Source organism: Salvelinus fontinalis, chromosome 39 (assembly GCF_029448725.1).
Source record: "Salvelinus fontinalis isolate EN_2023a chromosome 39, ASM2944872v1, whole genome shotgun sequence".
Lineage (NCBI taxonomy): Eukaryota > Metazoa > Chordata > Actinopteri > Salmoniformes > Salmonidae > Salvelinus > Salvelinus fontinalis.
Window position 1 is genome coordinate 16,446,858 of NC_074703.1, and position 18,625 is coordinate 16,465,482.

The 18,625-nt window shown below is 43.6% G+C and overlaps 1 protein-coding gene across 3 annotated transcripts in view; it reads right to left on the bottom strand.

The window, feature by feature from the left end:
• Positions 1-17,376, bottom strand: part of LOC129838427 (myosin-binding protein C, slow-type-like) — a 39,686-nt gene extending 22,310 nt beyond the window's left edge. Inside the window, exons 1-5 of one of the 3 annotated variants that reach the window (XM_055905366.1) lie at positions 14,093-14,354; positions 5,052-5,075; positions 2,560-2,754; positions 1,681-1,827; positions 578-628 (exon numbers count right to left, since the gene is read on the bottom strand). In XM_055905366.1, coding sequence (XP_055761341.1) covers positions 578-628; positions 1,681-1,827; positions 2,560-2,754; positions 5,052-5,075; positions 14,093-14,114 — 439 coding nt within the window. In that variant the 5' untranslated portion in view covers positions 14,115-14,354. Of the gene's footprint in view, positions 1-577; positions 629-1,680; positions 1,828-2,559; positions 2,755-5,051; positions 5,076-14,092; positions 14,355-17,202 lie in introns of those variants that run through there. The other 2 variants (XM_055905367.1, XM_055905368.1) reach the window with 2 other exon arrangements.
• Positions 17,377-18,625: the final 1,249 nt, after the last annotated feature.

Sequence of the window (18,625 nt, forward strand, 5' to 3'; positions counted from 1 at the left end):
TGTAAACATTTCAAAAAACAACTCCACTTTGACATCATATGCCACTGACACAAAATCTCAATTTTATGCATTTTAAATTCAGGCGGTAAGACAACAAAATATAGAAAAAGTCAAGGTGTGCATATCAGATGTGATCTTCACATCTATACCTTTATTTGAAAATTATAATAAATAAAGGTTTGTGTGATTGTAGGAATTATGCTTTGGCATTTTTGAATTGGCATGCATGTAAACAACATGCGTATGTGATATGCACACACATATATTGCAATAGTTTAGGAGCTGATCCTGAATATTCTAACCAGCAAAATGCCATGTGCAAGTATTAAATGCATATCAGGAATATATTCCAAAGGTCTGAGAAAAACCTGGTGTTTAAAAGACAGGTAAGAGACCCATCCACCATCTATTCATAGTGTTCTCTATAGTTAGACTCTTCCTCACAGTAACTGTCTCCTGCAAAATGTACTTTTGGGGTGTTGATGGGAGCACTGTCCTATAGTGGAGTCTCCATGGTAACCGACTTGACAAGATGGGAAAGGGGGGGAAATGAGGATGGTTTGTCATGGTTACCAACCTGGTGGGGGCGGTGGTGATGGGGTGTTGGTTGTAGCGTCATCATCTTTATCTGCAATAAAGGTGTGATTGACACAGACCCACCTATCAAAAGCTCCAAGTCCATCACTGGTAAGGCAGGCCAACAAGACAAGCCACAAGACAAAGCATGCAAGACAAGACAGAACATGGGACCGACACGACACAACACCACCACATATGCATGTCTTTGAAATGGATAGATGAAGTTTACGAGACCATAAATGTGCTGATGGTGAGATCGAAGCGTGTCCTGTGAGAGATCACACCAGTGTCTATGAGATGGGAGTGGACGGTGATGTGAGAGATCACACGTGAACGTAAGATAAAGGAATTATGCGTAACACCACATGCTTGGTTTAGGAAAGCTGGAAGCACAAGTAAGAAGCACTGTGAGAGGAAGAGAGAGATTGAAGTTGACAAGCAGCGGCCAGAAGAACACAAGAATGTCCACAAGGGTTATGAAAGATTAAAGACCTAACTATCCAAGAAAAGCCCTGTTACTTGAGAAACCCTCTGCTTGTCGTCGATCAAAAGAGTAACTGAGCTCAGCTCCACCTCCAGAGACGTTATAGAGAGTAGCATTGGGCAGTATCCAGATTTTCATACCGTTTTTGTAGAATACCAGAGTAAACGGTATTACCGGATGTCCACACAAGGGGTGCTATTTCTTAAAAATAAGGGTGTTATAGAGAGAGCGTTCAAGGGGGGGTGAGGATTGAGTAAAACAGAAGCGACATATGAAACTGGACCTTTGTTTTGGTAAAAAGGCTCTGGAGCAATGCTGAGTGATGAGTGACAACTATCGGAGAGCTATAACCTTCCATACATCTAGATCAGCTGCTGCGACCGTCAACAACCCTGTGCTTGTTGCTACAGTATAGCCTCACTATGAATTCTAGACCCTGACCCTGATAAACAGTCTGTAAACTGTACTGAGAAGAAGAGACACAGAAAACACACACACACACACCAACACATGTTTGTGCATACGCACATAAACGTAGTCTACCTATATACACACACGTTCTTGCATATGTACATACACGTGTTCGTGCATTTGCACAGACAAACAATCTTCCAGACCTGGTGGGGGTGGGGTAACCTGCACCGTAACAACTGGTTGTGGAGGTGGGGGTGGTGATGGTGGTGGTGGGGTAATCACTGTAACAACAGGCTCTGACGGTTGGGTAACCTCCGTAACAGCTGGCTCTGCTTCCTCCTTCACGCTTGCTGAATTGGGACAAGGCTCTCACAGATTAAAGTTACCGTCCATTTCCTCCACTCACCAATTTCTAATACAAACAAACTGCTAACTCCAACTGTATGTGCCGTAAAGTTGTCGTACTGAACTGTGCACACAGCAGACATGCTGCATTTACATGTAGCCTATATGTGCTGTTTGACCATGACAAAGCTATCAGACACGACTTTGGGGGCACTTTCGCCTTAGAAGAATTAGAACTTACTGTAAATAAAAATGCACTAGTCGACAATCTGCAGAAAGCAAAGCATGAACCAATGTATGGCTGTTGTAATGTAAATGCCAATGAAATTCATCACATTGGGTCATAGGAGCATTGGGTCATAGAGGCAAAAGGTGTCTCTGTCTGTCATTACAAACAGCACTTCAATCCAAATAAAACCCTGATTAATACAGATTATATCAGTCCATTGCCTGATTTGAATGGAACTTTGGCCCATATGATCTATTGGCAGAAGATAAAGGGCCTTAGCAAAGACCAGAACTATGGATCTGACTCTATTAAAGACTAGAGTCAAACTGCTTCAATCAATGGTTGATAGTGGGACAATTGAACGGAAGCGCTTGTTACTATTTATGAGTAGGGCCAGGAGTTTTTCCTAACCACATGATCTGATAAGGAAAAACTCTGGGCCTTCAGTTATAGTAAACAGCATGCGCTTTTACTGTGAATGGCTTGAGACTGAGTGAATTTGACTTACCAGGCGGTGGGGGTGAGCAAGGGGACGGGGCCTCCTCCTTTACTTCAGAGTTCACAGACTCGACTTGCTCTTTAGCCCCGACCACAACCGCCTCTGGTTCTGGTTCTTTAGACCCATTCTCTACTGGTTCTGGCTGTACAGGCTTAAGCACCTCTATGGGCTGTGGATCCTTCCCCTCAGTCTCTACCGGTTGTTCTGTACAGCAGATAACAGTGCCAGGCTGGAGCAGCAAGCCTTGAGCAAAAGCACTAGCAGTCTCTCAAAACACATATGAGGTGCTGGCTGGACATGGAAGAGCATAGATAGCCAGCAACCAGAGTGGGACGTTCCATTGACAGTCATGTCTGAATGCATGACAGGCAATCAAAATTGATAGAAATTATAAAAAGTTATCGTTAGCAACTACCAAGTAAAATTGAGGGATGTTACCAATCTGGCCATTGCATATCTATAGCTAGTCCTGGAGGCTTCAAGGAAGTATAGTTTTACTTATTCCACAAGTTTGTACAATACTTAATTACAATGTACCACAAGCTAAAAAAAAGATTTTCATTATTTCACATAGCCAATCATAACAGTTCCCAGAAATTTGAACGTGACAATGTCATCGGAATCTATTATAAGTCTAATGACGGCTACCTGCTGAATGTAACAATTAAACCTATACTTCCTCATTCACACTGAATGTACTTCCTGTGGATGACTCCATATTCCAATACAATACTTCAGTACCTCATACAGACACACACAACGGTGACATACTTGGTAGAGAAAGCACAAGCCAGTATTGGGGACAGAGCATCACAGCCACGCCGAGCACGGGAGTGTGTTACAGTAGCAGCAGTGCAACAGTGCAACTACGGAATGATGTGCATCATATGTGCTGTTTATCAGGAAGTTGACTTATTTGGATCGCACGTAGACTATTTTGACTTAAATGCGTTATGTTTGCGTGTGAACGTGTGTGTCGTCGAGGAACAGTTGAGAAATCCCATTGTGAAAGAAGAAAAACAAGAACGGTGGACACACAACAACAAACACGTGTGTTGGAAGGGGAGAAAAGAGGGGCATGACACCAGTGCATGGTTACCCACCTGGGGGTGGAGGTGAGACCTCGAGGGATATCTCAGGTGTGGGCATTGGCGCCTCACTACTGTCTGGGGCAACACTCTCTGAGTATGTGACAAATATAGCAGGGATGGAAGAGCTGCATTTAATAGCGCAAAGCCTCCAACATACTCACTCACACCAATGGGCCTCCACATCAAGCATTTAACATACTCACTCTCCCACCAATGGGCAGACTTACTCACTGTATGCTCAACCTCACTCGCCATTTTCCATTCAGTCACACACAGAATGGGACACATACAGTAAATCTACTGTATTCGTTTGTACATACGCATGCACAATATCAAGTGGGATATTTTCTGAATGTAGATAAACACATTTTTCCTTCAAGATTTATTTTTACAGCCATTTGCCTGAATCAGATTCATTGTTTTGGTGCTTGACCATGAGGGAATTTATTTAATTTCAAATTTAACCTTTATTTAACTAGGCAAGTCAGTTAAGAACAAATTCTTATTTACAATAACGGCATACCGGGAAACAGTGGGTTAACTGCCTTGTTCAGGGGCAAAACGACAGATTTTTACCTTGTCAGCTCGGGGATTCAATCCAGCAACCCTTGGGTTACTGGCCCAACACTCTAAGCACTAGGCTACCTGCTGCCCCAAAGTTGATGGATGAAATATATTACAGGGTTCAAATGTGTCCTTCACTTACAGAAGTATGACAGGTTTATTCAGAATTCATCTTTATGTAAATTGCGATATTTATGGCACTACGATTGAATACTTTCAGAGAAGTACATAAAATCAAAATCAGTGCCCGGCCAGGGATACATTTAGCCTAAACCTGTCTGTTAGCAGAGCTATTCCCCCCACTGTACGAAGCCACAGGCCCAAGACTCTGCCGCTGCTCCCAAGGTCAAAGCCTGGTGTCGGCAGGCGGCCAATAACATGCCAGCGACCTGGTCACATGGGGGGCAGGAGCGTCAGCTGAATCAACAGGCCTGGATCAGCCGGTATGCCAGGGGGAATGTGTAGATTATGACCACTCGGTCGTCACCACTGACCACTGAGCCACAGTATTACAACAGTTATATTGCCAAGGACATGCAGACCCTCCACATTTACACTTTTACAGTGTTTAAACCAGCGACCGTGTTTCCACATTCACACTGAAGTCGAAGGTGGAATGGTCACATTACATGCAGCCTCAGTAGTACCTTAATGTGCCTTCACATGTTGCACAAACATGGTTTCCACCATCCAATAGACCAAAACTGTCAACCTAATATGGGATACATTCTCTCCTGCCTGACATAACCAAAGTATCCCATAATAATTCTCTCATACCAACTTCTCTGCTCAAATCCAGTGCTGTGTGAGGTGAAAGAACACTGTTGGGCATCACCCTTTACTGACCTTTTTCACCATTGGACATCTCATCTGCAAAACAGAGACAAAAGAGAACAATTCAAAAGGGGGCATTTTTGATCTAGTCAATTTGTTGCGCGCCAAAGCAACTATCAAAATGTTGATACTGTAAGTGGACACAAAGTAGCATGTGACCGTTTTGCTGAAAGTATTGAGAAGGTCCGATATATACCTGCTACACAGTTTAATGTATAGTATCATGACTAGGATGCTACTGCTATAAGCCTATGTCTATTGTCCCCAGTGGGCCACATCATCCCTGTGGTGCACAGCACCTTGTGTCTGGACACTATATAGTAGTAACTGATTATAAAAGGTACCAATTGACACATGTTGTTTGAACTCTGCACTGCCTGGACTGATCAAACCTGCATAGCGGGTCATGGCACCTATTTGAACACTACAATCTTAACCTATTAATGGACCTAAAGCTCGGCCTCAGTAAATCAAAGTCTCTATACATCCCTTGGTACGCCCTAGCCTATCAGGTTTAAACATTTACCGTGTGTGTTATTAATGGGCTAGTGAAACAGAGTCACGTGTGTTCCCGTCTGGTTCTTACCAGAAGGTTAGATCGAAAATCTCCACTCTTACACAACACAGTGGTTCTTCCTCTTTCCTCTTCCTATTGAAAGTTAATGCAAGTTTCACAAAGTCCCATTCTGATGTCGTGTGTCAATATGCAGACTGGAGGAAAGGGAATTCCACCCAATCGTCACATTAGCCTGGTAGACTGAGGATGGATTACATAGTAACAGGCAAACACAGACATGGAGACTCCAGCAGACAGTGACAGATAGTGGCTACAAGAAGAGCACTTTCACCAAGAGTGATATCAACCCACAGACACTTTGGCATCAAAAATAACAGATTTCTATTTTGAGCCTGATAACCACACTTATACCACTCACATCTGCATACAGTACAAGAAAACACAGGCTTTTTTTGTGTGTGGGGGGGGGGGGGGTACTTGCATCACACATAAAGTAGATAGGATGGTTAAAATGGTGGAGTCTTAGTCATTGACAAAAGGAAAAATTAGAGTGGCTGAGTCTGAATACCCGAATGCCGTGTCCGCAACAACACGTTCCCATCTATTTCCTATGCTTCACTGGCACATTCATGTACTGTAAATGTGATGATATACATTTTAGAAAAGTGCAAGTATTCCAGAGAAATATACTGCAATTGGCATAATACATTTTACAGGCCTTTACATGTAATATGTTAAATGATGAAAGCTATCCTTTTCCATATTTTTCAGGAGTTAAAAGTTCCAGGTGCATGGTAACAATTCGATAAGTTGAAAGAAAAAAGAAACCGGCACAATGCTCTCACTGCTCTCGCTAATAGCACTTTTTTTTATTGAAGCTTACGTGTCGGCCTCTCGGCCTTCGTTAAGAGGTTTTTGCTCTACTAAACTAAATAAACCATCTTTGGTATAATAATTGATTACATTTCAATAGCGCTTTCATAATCTCAAAGTGCGTCAAAAGTAAAAAACAAAGAAGCAATACATCATAAGTAGCCTAGCAATAGTTGGCTACGGCAACCAATACATAATCATGAGTAGCCTAGCAATAGTTGGCTACGGCAACCAATACATCATCATGAGTAGCCTAGCTATTACATTTACATTTAAGTCATTTAGCAGACGCTCTTATCCAGAAATTGGTGCATTCACCTTATGATATCCAGTGGAACAACCACTTTACAATAGTGCATCTAACTCTTTTAAGGGGGGGGGGGGGTTAGAAGGATTACTTTATCCTATCCTAGGTATTCCTTAAAGAGGTGGGGTTTCAGGTGTCTCCGGAAGGTGGTGATTGACTCCGCTGACCTGGCGTCGTGAGGGAGTTTGTTCCACCATTGGGGTGCCAGAGCAGCGAACAGTTTTGACTGGGCTGAGCGGGAACTGTACTTCCTCAGAGGTAGGGAGGCGAGCAGGCCAGAGGTGGATGAACGCAGTGCCCTTGTTTGGGTGTAGGGCCTGATCAGAGCCTGAAGGTAGGGAGGTGCCGTTCCCCTCACAGCTCCGTAGGCAAGCACCATGGTCTTGTAACAGATGCGAGCTTCAACTGGAAGCCAGTGGAGAGAGCGGAGGAGCGGGGTGACGTGAGAGAACTTGGGAAAGTTGAACACCAGACGGGCTGCGGCGTTCTGGATGAGTTGTAGGGGTTTAATGGCACAGGCAGGGAGCCCAGCCAACAGCGAGTTGCAGTAATCCAGACGGGAGATGACAAGTGCCTGGATTAGGACCTGCGCCGCTTCCTGCGTGAGGCAGGGTCGTACTCTGCGAATGTTGTAGAGCATGAACCTACAGGAACGGGTCACCGCCTTGATGTTAGTTGAGAACGACAGGGTGTTGTCCAGGATCACGCCAAGGTTCTTAGCACTCTGGGAGGAGGACACAATGGAGTTGTCAACCGTGATGGCGAGATCATGGAACGGGCAGTCCTTCCCCGGGAGGAAGAGCAGCTCCGTCTTGCCGAGGTTCAGCTTGAGGTGGTGATCCGTCATCCACACTGATATGTCTGCCAGACATGCAGAGATGCGATTCACCACCTGGTTATCAGAGGGGGGAAAGGAGAAGATTAATTGTGTGTCGTCTGCATAGCAATGATAGGAGAGACCATGTGAGGATATGACAGAGCCAAGTGACTTGGTGTATAGCGAGAATAGGAGAGGGCCTAGAACAGAGCCCTGGGGGACACCAGTGGTGAGAGCACGTGGTGCGGAGACAGATTCTCGCCACGCCACCTGGTAGGAGCGACCTGTCAGGTAGGACGCAATCCAAGCGTGGGCCGCGCCGGAGATGCCCAGCTCGGAGAGGGTGGAGAGGAGGATCTGATGGTTCACAGTATCAAAGGCAGCCGATAGGTCTAGAAGGATGAGAGCAGAGGAGAGAGAGTTAGCTTTAGCAGTGCGGAGCGCCTCCGTGACACAGAGAAGAGCAGTCTCAGTTGAATGACTAGTCTTGAAACCTGACTGATTTGGATCTATCAAAGCTATAGTTGGCTAGGTCAACCAATACATCACCATGAGTAGCCTAGCAATAGTTGGCTACGGCAACCAATACATCATCATGAGTAGCCTAGCTATAGTTGGCTAGGTCAACCAATACATCATCATGAGTAGCCTACTAGCCTCTACTTCCTCACAAACCCGGATCCGGGAGCACCCCCATCAGTAAAAAAGCTGACTAGCATAGCCTAGCATAGCGTCACAAGTAAATACTAGCATCTAAATATCATTAAATCACAAGTCCAAGACACCAGATGAAAGATACACATCTTGTGAATCCAGCCATCATTTCTGATTTTTTAAATGTTTTACAGGGAAAAGACAATATGTAAATCTATTAGCTAACCACGATAGCAAAAGACACAACTTTTTTTTCTCCACCATTTTTTTCCTGCATAGGTAGCTATCACAATTTCGACCAAATAAAGATATAAATAGCCACTAACCAAGAAACAACTTCAGATGACAGTCTGATAACATATTTATTGTATAGCATATGTTTTGTTAGAAAAATGTGCATATTTCAGGTATAAATCATAGTTTACCATTGCAGCCACCATCACAACTCTCACCAAAGCAACTAGAATAACTACAGAGACCATCGTGTATTACCTAAATACTCATCATAAAACATTTCTGAAAAATACACAGCGTACAGCAAATGAAAGACAAAGATCTTGTGAATCCAGCCAATATTTCAGATTTTTTAAGTGTTTTACAGCGAAAACACAATATAGCATTATATTAGCTTACTACAATAGCCAACCACACAGCAGCATTGATTCATGCACGTTAGCAATAGCGAATTAACCAGCAAAAGATATTACATTTTTGACTAACCTTCTCAAAACTTAATCAGATGACAGTCCTATAACATCATATTACACAATACATATAGAGTTTGTTCGAAAATGTGCATATTTAGCGGCACAAATCCTGGTTATACAATGAGAAAAGTAGCCAGGCTGCCAACAATCTGTCGGGAGAAATCTTGGGAGAGGCACCTAATCTAAACGATAACTAATCATAAACTTGACTAAAAAAATACAGGTTGGACAGCAAATGAAAGATACATTAGTTCTTAATGCAATCGCTGTGTTAGATTTTTAAAATTAACGTTACTACAACATACAGCGTGCGTTAAAGCGAGACCGCACCTAGATTAATGGCAGAATATGAGTTCTACATTTTTCAACTGAACGAATTAACATCATATATAATTCTTACTATTTGATGAGCTTCCATCAGAATCTTGGGCAAGGTGTCCTTTGTCCAAAAGAATCGTTGCTTGGTTGTAGATTGTCCTCTTCAACGTTCGAATTAGCAGTAAACATTAGCCATGTGGCAAAGACGTGTCCGAATCACTAAAACCCAGCACAAATAAATATCCGAAAATCACAACTCCATTTCAATTCTCACTATTCGCTGACACCCAGGGGAAGACGTATGCAGTGCATCTCAACCAATAGAAGACAGGCAGATTTATAAACAGATCTCAGAACAGCCAGCAGATTTCAGCATTCTCACATCCTCATAGGAAAATTGCTCTAAGTCCAGTTTTGTTTTACTCACAGATATAATTCAAACGGTTTTAGAAACTAGAGAGTGTTTTCTATCCAATAGTAATAATAATATGCATATTGTACGAGCAAGAATTGAGTACGAGGCAGTTTAATTTGGGAACAAAATTATTACAAAGTGCAAACAGCACCCCCTATTGAGAAGAAGCTAGCTATAGTTAGGTAGGTCAACCAATAGAGGCCAAGTCTGAGTGCATGCATCCTTCAAAGATGGAGGGAAAGTTCATGGCTTGATCAGAGGAAGGAGGTCAGGGACATGGTTGATGAAGATAGTCTGGTAACGATCTTGTTGTGGGCTGTTCTGGGAGTCGGGTAGCTACTGGAATTCTCCTTCCCAATGTATAGCACCCACTTGGGTGATGCCTCAGCAGCTCTGTGTGCCAGAAATCTCACCACACACAGTTCCCGAGTAGTAGCCAGTCGTCCTTATTACGAGCCTCAGCACTGCATTCCTCTACTACATCTCTCATTACTTTCAAGCTTCAGGTGACTCTTCCATTAAATACATGCATAGGCCTACGGTACACTCAAGTTTACTCCAAATACATTGTTCCAAATGCTAACTTCTTAGCTAACGTAAGCACAAAACAACAACACGGAAAGGTCACTGGTGGGTCTACAGACGATCCTTTCCAGTTCATGTGAAGACGTAACTGACGGTGCGTTCAAGACAGCGGGGAACGTGGGGGAAAATTGGGAAATGATGCTATGATTGGGAAAAGTATTTTTGAACAGTGGTGCAACTCGGAATTACAAGTCAGAAAATCTGGCATCAACTTTGAGCTCCGACTTCTTTGATCTGAAGATCACCGATGTTCCGATTTTTCCCAGTCAGAGCTTATTTAGTTTCCGTATTCCCAGTTGTCTTGAACGGACCAAAAGTAGTACATTTCGACCATGGCATACTGCATACCTTTTACCAAACAGTGCGTGCTAAAGAGTATGTGGTACAATTCGTACACAGTATGCAGTTTAAACAAGTAGTAGGCAAGCCAGATTTCGGACATGGCCACCGACTGACTAAGGGAAGGAGAGGAAAAAGAGGTAGGGATAGGGTGATTTTGGAAGGTGATGACAGTGTACTACCACAGCTCTGTTGCTAGCCTGTCCATTTCCACATAGAGTGGCACTCAGCGATGAGCACTGGGCCTGGCACAACAGCCTGTGAATGCCGCAGGGATGCCAGCCTTGCCACCCTGCCCTGTGCCAGGCACGACGGGTCCTTTGTTAATGATCCGGAGGAATACTGTGCATTACTGTGCCATTCCTGTCCAAAGTCCCAGAGTCCTAGGAAGACATATGAAGCATCTCTTTCTCTCTCTGTAAGACAGTCTGCCATGCCCCATTGTGACTTCTCTGTCCTCTCCCCTCTCTCTTCACATCTATTGCCTTTGCCAATTTCCTCTCTCTTTTTAATATACAGTAACTGCCATCCATCTCTCATTCCTAAATCCCTGTGTGCCTAATTACAGCAATACTGTACATACTGTAATCCAAAGTCCATACACTATTAGAACCATAATGTCCAGCCAATCTTTCGTGATTCCCATCAGACACTCCAGTTCAAATTTAGACATTGTCACAGCTCACCAAAAACTTGACTTTGGCTCATCACATCAGAATCCTATAGGGTCTCACAAACACATGCATCAATGTACACTACAGGGAGGCATTCTTTGTCTCCTCGTGGAGATCATGACCGCAGAGAAAGGTTTTGTTTCACCTCAGTGAACTCCCCAGTGCAGCTGACCACGCTGCAGGTATCTTCAGCTGTCACCCCTGCTGCTGTGCAGACAGATGGGCTCATGGTGACCCCAACGAGTGCCAAGCTGCCGTCTCTTCTTAATATAGACCCCGAGAACTTTTGAATGCGCACCTTTTATCAACACCCCTTCTTTGTGACTATTGTGTGTCAGTCGGCCCGGCGGTTCACATAAGGGATAGTGTCTGTTCGTTGCAGAATGACAAACTCTTGATTCCTAGGAGCGCTGAGAATGAGTGCTGCTAGAAGTGAAGAGGCCACAGAAAGGAACTCCTGATGACCTCAGTGTGGATGTGGGGCTGTGGTTTGAAGATTAACAGCCGACAGGGTCTCCCTGTGTTGTTTACCTAAAGGCTTGATTTATGTGGAGTGGAATTCGGAAAGCGACGACCATGCTGTCTGAGGTAACGGAGCCGGGAGAGTGATGGGGGCTGAGCGATTGTAAATATACCGAGGTGAGGATGTGGGCTTTCTTCCCACTGAAACCCAAAACTTTTGCTGAGAGCAGGCAGTGTAGTGGATGATGCTGGTCTTTTGACTCTGGGTGGGAGTGGCCTGAGTGAATCATCATCTAAAATGATGGTGTGACAATGGTGGGTGGTGAGGGAGAAAGTGAGGGAGTGAGAGTGCAATAGAGAGAGCGAGAGACAGCAAGCGAGAGAGGATTAAAAGTCCGCTCATTATGAACTATTTCAGGGACCAAGGAATCTAGGTCCGAATAGCTCCATGGGTCACTCAGCAAGCCAGCCAGCCAGTCAGTCCGTCATCTCTCATCCTGCTTTTTAAAGACTTGGGTCTGCAGTCTAAACCAACACCACATCCAGCAGCCTCCTCCTATTCAGCTGTTCAGAGTCATTTATAACAACAATACTTTTTTCACAGTCATTTATCTAGTCTTCTGCAACAGAGCAGCTATTTATGGAAGGCGGTTGCGGTGGACTGGAATGCAACTGCCTCCCCTTCCCCTGTGTGTTTGTCTCAGACGGGATGATGAATGTTTATTATGGTGGATACACTTTCTGCAGGCATCTCTCCTGTACTAATAAAACCCACTTTATTGTAGTGCTGTGTGTTATACATGTACAACAGGAAGCTAAGCTGTCCAACAGTCTCATGGTACCTCACCCCAAAGAGATGTCGTAGATGTTAAACTTCTCCTAGCTCACCCAGCCTTTGCTACACCACATTGAGATGTTGACATTTATTGAGAGCCCTATCAAAGCAACACGGGCAAACAATAAACTGGTACTGAAATCTGATTGAGGCCTGTAAAGTGAATGGTATGTTTTTGTGCTCACAGCTGACTGTTTAAAGATGCCAAAAGGTGGATCGGACCGGTTGCTGCATAACTGGTCTAGTCCTCAAATTTATTGCCACCATATTTATTGAATAACTTCCATGAACACAATCTTGCAAAGCCCTCTCATTCCAGCCTATAAGCCCCATTGTCCTGCAGGGGAGAGAAAACACAGGCAGAGTGGCTTGGATGTATGTATGGAGAGAAGAGAGTGTGTACCATTTCTGATGTGCGAATACTGCTGCAGATAAAGCTACGGTCCACCAGAAGCTAAACGGTTTATAATAAAACATTTTATTCACTCCGTTGTGGTGGTGTCCAAGCGATGAATATACTGTTCTGTTCCTGTACATGGGCATATCTTACTATTGAGCAAAGTTCCCAAAGACCTGAACTAATGGAAAAGAAGTACTAGCATAGCAGAATTACAGACAAGACGGACACAGAGTGATTAGGTCTATGCAGACAAGCAGCGATATGCTATTGAGGGCTCTGCCATAGAAAGGAGGAGTGAGATGAATATGGAGTTGAATATGGGGGATGGGTTTGGGATCTTGTTTGGCTTCTGCTGCACAATAACATGTCATCCACCCTGCCATCGATTCATCAGCAAGATCGAGGACAGAATGTATCCATTATCCGGAAGGCATCTTCATCCCAACACGATCCCAAGAGTCCATCCAGATTGTATCACCCTTCATGGGTCTTCTTCGCTGGTGTCCAGCTCAGCCCAGCGCCACACACCAGGGATCATCAACATTCTTCCACCAGGGCTCATCACGTCTCCCTCCAGTGGGCTCCTAATCACCATGAGACCACTGTCCATCATGCCAACAGCAGCAACAACAGTTTATTTTTATTTTTATAAACCTCCATCCCAGATGAGGTAGAAACATCCGAGCAGAAATACAGTACTGTTGTCGCCAAAGACACTTTCTCAATTACCGTGAGCAAACTCCTGGTAACTCTCAAAGTAGGGTTTGGAGAACTTAGACCAGAACTTTTGTCTAGTGCTAAATAGCTACTCAATAAGGCCAACAAACGAATAAAACAAACACCAAAAGAAACCATGCAAAATCAATGTTGCCCTTATTTACACAGGAAAAAAGAATTAAGGGTTAATGAAACTTTTCCTCATAGTATATGCCAGTAGAGAAAATCAACCAGTAACTACAACATGAATGTAAAAGAACAAGTGCATTACAATTATCAGTCCCAGTTATCAGCCGTTGTTAATACACTAAACAAGCAGGATCCTAGATGCAGCCTGAAATTCTAACAAAGCGTTGATTCAGGACAGGTTGTACAGTACAGTTTGCTGAAATCCTTTCTGTACACTCAGTGATGAGAACAGGGGCGCTCCTACCTTTCTTTGTGGGCTCTGGCATCTTGAGCCGGGTCCCAAGAAAAGCGTCAACGAATGAAAAGCTGCAGGTAGGTAGGTGCCTTCAGATCAGCGTGATTGTACGGGAGGCCAGGTGGGACGTGGGAGCCCTCAGTCCAGAGGGAGAGAGATAAAGATGGGCGACCACCAGGGAAATTCTCTGGGACCCACAGACCAGAGTGATGGGAAGAGATGAGGAGGGCACAGTGTGGGACAGTATGGGAATCTCAATTGGGGAGAGGCGGCACAGTGACACATCTAGAGGAGTCGGGCTTCCTGTCTTTATATAGCAGGGCAGCAGGCCCCTCCTCTCTCTAGCTGACAGTACAGCTCCATCCTGCCCCCAGCATCACTGTCCTCACTGGCCTCTATGCCAGCTCTATAGGCTACTCTCCCAAGGATTCGTTGTGGTGCTGGGTGGGGAGACTCTGGCAGAGGTGTGGTTCTTATTCTAAAGGCTCTAATTCCTCATCCAAACAGTGGTGGATCCAAATGATTGGTTTCTAATGATTTCCTGAAGATTGTCAGATGAAAGGATGCTGAGGTTAGCACTATGACGTACATAACTGGCCAGCCGCCAGTATACTTTGAATTTCACACTGGCCCCTCAGGGCTGTGTCATCAAATGTCTTGCTGTACAGGTGTGATGTAATCTGATAGGGGTACATACGCTACTATCCCGGAACTCTAAAATATCATGTCAAAACCGGTACAGATAACACACTGTTTGTGAAATAGATGCACTTTTAGGAGTAATACATGTATGCAAGTTCAAAAAACAGAATTGGGACAGAACATTTCAACTGTGGCTTAATTCATTATTGTAATATATAGAAGACAGACAGAGGCTCTTGGACCATCCGTTGCCTATACAGTATCAAAATAAACAGCACATTGGGAATACAACATTTTGTTGATTTATTTAGTGTTCCGTGAACTGGATGCCACCATTGCCCAGGCTATCAACCCTGAATGGAGGTGGACATTGTGTGTGTGGGGCAAAAAAAAAAATCTGTAGGGTTGCCAAAATCCTGGAACTTTCAATAAATTCCCTGGTTTTCCCAGAATCCAGGTTGGAGGATTCCCAGAGACAGGCGATAATAAGCAGGACATCTGGAACCCTTCAACCAGGATTTCTGGAAAACCAGGGAATTTATTGAACGTTCTAGGAATTTTGCAACCCTACGCATCAGTCTGGGTTCCGGAATGCAAACAGTAGCGAACAAAATAAGGCAATGAGGGAGGAGACTGGTCAGTTAGGAACCGTGGTAAATAGGGCATAAAAGCCAGTGAGACATTTCGGGCATGAGATTAATCTGATAGTTCCTGATGATTCAGTCACATTCGTTAGGCCTATACCAAGAGCTATTTGAGTGACTTTGTGGGTTCGCTGCACATAAAAAGATTGAGAAGACAAGCTTATATAGACTTTATGCCAAGTGTCAGAGATCTGTGTAATCCTCGAGGGATGCTGTCCAAGTAAGTAGGCCTGCCTACGGGGCCAATACATACTGGAGAGCTGCCTGGGCGGTGGTTATATGGCCTATAGTTAGAAAGCTGTCATGAACCTTGACATTTGACATATTCGACATGGAAAGAGGGTTTGATAGAGAATTTTGAGATTGGTGCGGTTGCTAGGAGGCTAATTAAACTTTTAGCACGTCGGGTGAGTGATAAATCAGGCAGTGGTCTCTAGAGAGGCTGTGACGATTCAGTCAACAAGGCTTAAAGCTGTTGGGACTTAAAAGGAGAGGTCATCTTGGTGCTTTTATAAAACACACAATGAGGGCTTCTTATTGTGGGCAGTCTCAGGCTCCTGCATAACCACTCAACACCAGGATCCCATTTCCCCAACACTTCATTTGTTCCTGAAAACTGTTCCACTGCATCTTGTGCTATCATTCACTCAGTGTATCAACAACATACCAAGGTGTGGCCAATATCAGCGCAGTGCTGCCCTTGTCCATTGAACACAAAAGACCACAGAAGACTGTTGACTGTATCTGAAACAACATCTCTGCCTGCAGCCTTTCAGGCTATCCTATTGAAATGGGACAGTAAATCCCTTCATAAAGAAACCCTGCAACTAATTTGTCGAATCTCTGCATATGTCCTGCACACCTACTACGCACATTGTCTCCTAATAACGTGAAAGACTTGAATGATTCACACCAGACAGATTTCATGAAGAAAAAGTGTCCTTACTTAGGCCTAGTGTTAGGTGACTGCCTTCACCTAACAAGTATGTGGCCTTTCTTGGTAACAGACACACACAAGCTCTGTACCCCATTTATAACTCAGAGTGGGCTCTAGTGGTAAATGCAAGGCTTAGGGCAGTATCATGTGGGTCTGCTACAAAGAGCACACAAAACCATTTGGAATTGCTTGGTCTGGGCAGGAGTTGGCATCACAGGGGAGATTTAGCCATGAGGTCACCCTTGCGAACTGATAGGAACAACCAGGGGTAAACAGCGCCCCTCAGTGGAACTACACTGACCCTTGCTGGTCACACAAGGGCATAACAGCTCTTACCATTCTACCCATTAAACACATGATGAAACTAACACCAACACATACACATGACATGCTCCCAGGCATGTACACATGCAGACCAATAGTATGTAGACATACTCTAGTCAATGATTACATCAAATTGTTAACCTCACACAAAAGGAGAGATGACAATCATACAGACCAGGCAAAGGATCACACTCAGCCAAGAGACTGCTATTACAGTGATGCTCATTACCGCATAATTCTGTTCCCAGAGGAGAATGGCCCATTTTAAACGTTGAGGGTAGGATGGAAAGTAGACTATAAATAGACTCACTTCTTCCTCCGTATGGTGATGGAACTCCCCATGCTCTGATCAAATGTCTCTCTGATTTAAGGGCAAACTTTTTTAAAGGTTATCTATCTGGATTTTTGGCTATCGGATAGGATTAAATGCAAAAAAATAGAATGAATAGAAGGGGGGTCTCCATTCAAGACAATGATTAATCCATTCTATTTTTATGCATTTAATCCTATCCGATAGGCGAAATACAAAAAAAACTAGGCCTATGAAAGAAAATGCAGTAGCCCGAACTCACCTCGCACTCTGCAGCGTTGTCTCAACTGGTTTTTACGTATAAGCAATAGGCCTACATACTTTTTCAAAGAAACGTTTATCAGGTGAAAACATGGCATCTCTCCATCGTGTCAACAGTTATTATACCTCAGTGGTGTCAACAGCTGGGCAGGTGAGATTAATAATTATGCACGCGCTCCACGGTGGCCACAGATTTTCCCCGCGTGAATTTAGTTCCAATCATGCAAATGTCGAGACTTGACTCGAGAAACATTATTACAGTTAGTTGAAAACGGAATGGATTATGTAATTTCATGAATTGAAAATGCATAAATACCAAACTAGTCCCCCGACATGGTCACGACTCATGTGGTTTGGGTATGTGTTTCAATTACATGATTTTTCATGAGATTTATTAGACTTTATTAACATTTAACAAGAAAGAAACATAAGTAAACATTATGAAACATAAATATTATAAAATATATATTATAAACTGGGGTGGTTCGATCCCTGAATGCTGATTGGCTGAAATCCGTGGTATATTTAAGCAATAAGGCACAGGGGTGTGGTATTTGGCCAGTATTTCACGGCTAAGATTTGGCCAGTATTTCACGGCTAAGACATGTTCTTTTGCACAGCGCAACACGGTGGGCCTGGATACAGCCCTTAGCCGTGGTAATTGGCCATATACTACAAACCCCAGAGGTGCCTTATTGCAATTATAAACTGGTTACCAACGTAGTTAGAGCAGTTCAAATATTTGTTTTGTCATACCCGTGGTATACGATCTGATATACCACGGCTGTCAGCCAATCATCATCCAGGGCTCGAACCATCCAGTTTATAACAGACCTTATACCAAGGTTTTGACAAAACATTTATTTTTGCTCTTCTAATTACGTTGGTTTATGGCCAATTTACAATGGCTAAGGGCTGTATCCAGGGTTGCGTCTTGCCTAAGAACAGCACTTAGCCGTGGTATATTAGCCATATACCACACCCCCTCGAGTCTTATTACCTAAATATACACTGTATATAAAGCATTAATTGATTTAGGCTATAGATTTGTATCAGAAGCTAGGCCTGCTGTGTGAGATTTTACAGGTACAGTTGAAGTCGGAAGTTTACATACACTTACGTCGTTTTTCAACCACTCCACAAATTTCTTGTTAACAACTATAGTTTTGGCAAGTCGGTTAGGACATCTACTTTGTGTATGAGACAAGTCATTTTTCCAACAATTGTTTACAGACAGATTATTTCACTTATAATTCACTGTATCACAATTCCAATGAGTCAGAAGTTTACATACTAAATTGACTGTGCCTTTAAACAGCTTGGAAAATGCCAGAAAATGATGTCATGGCTTTAGAAGCTTTTGATAGGCTAATTGACATAATTTGAGTCAATTGGAGGTGTACCTGTGGATGTATTTCAAGGCC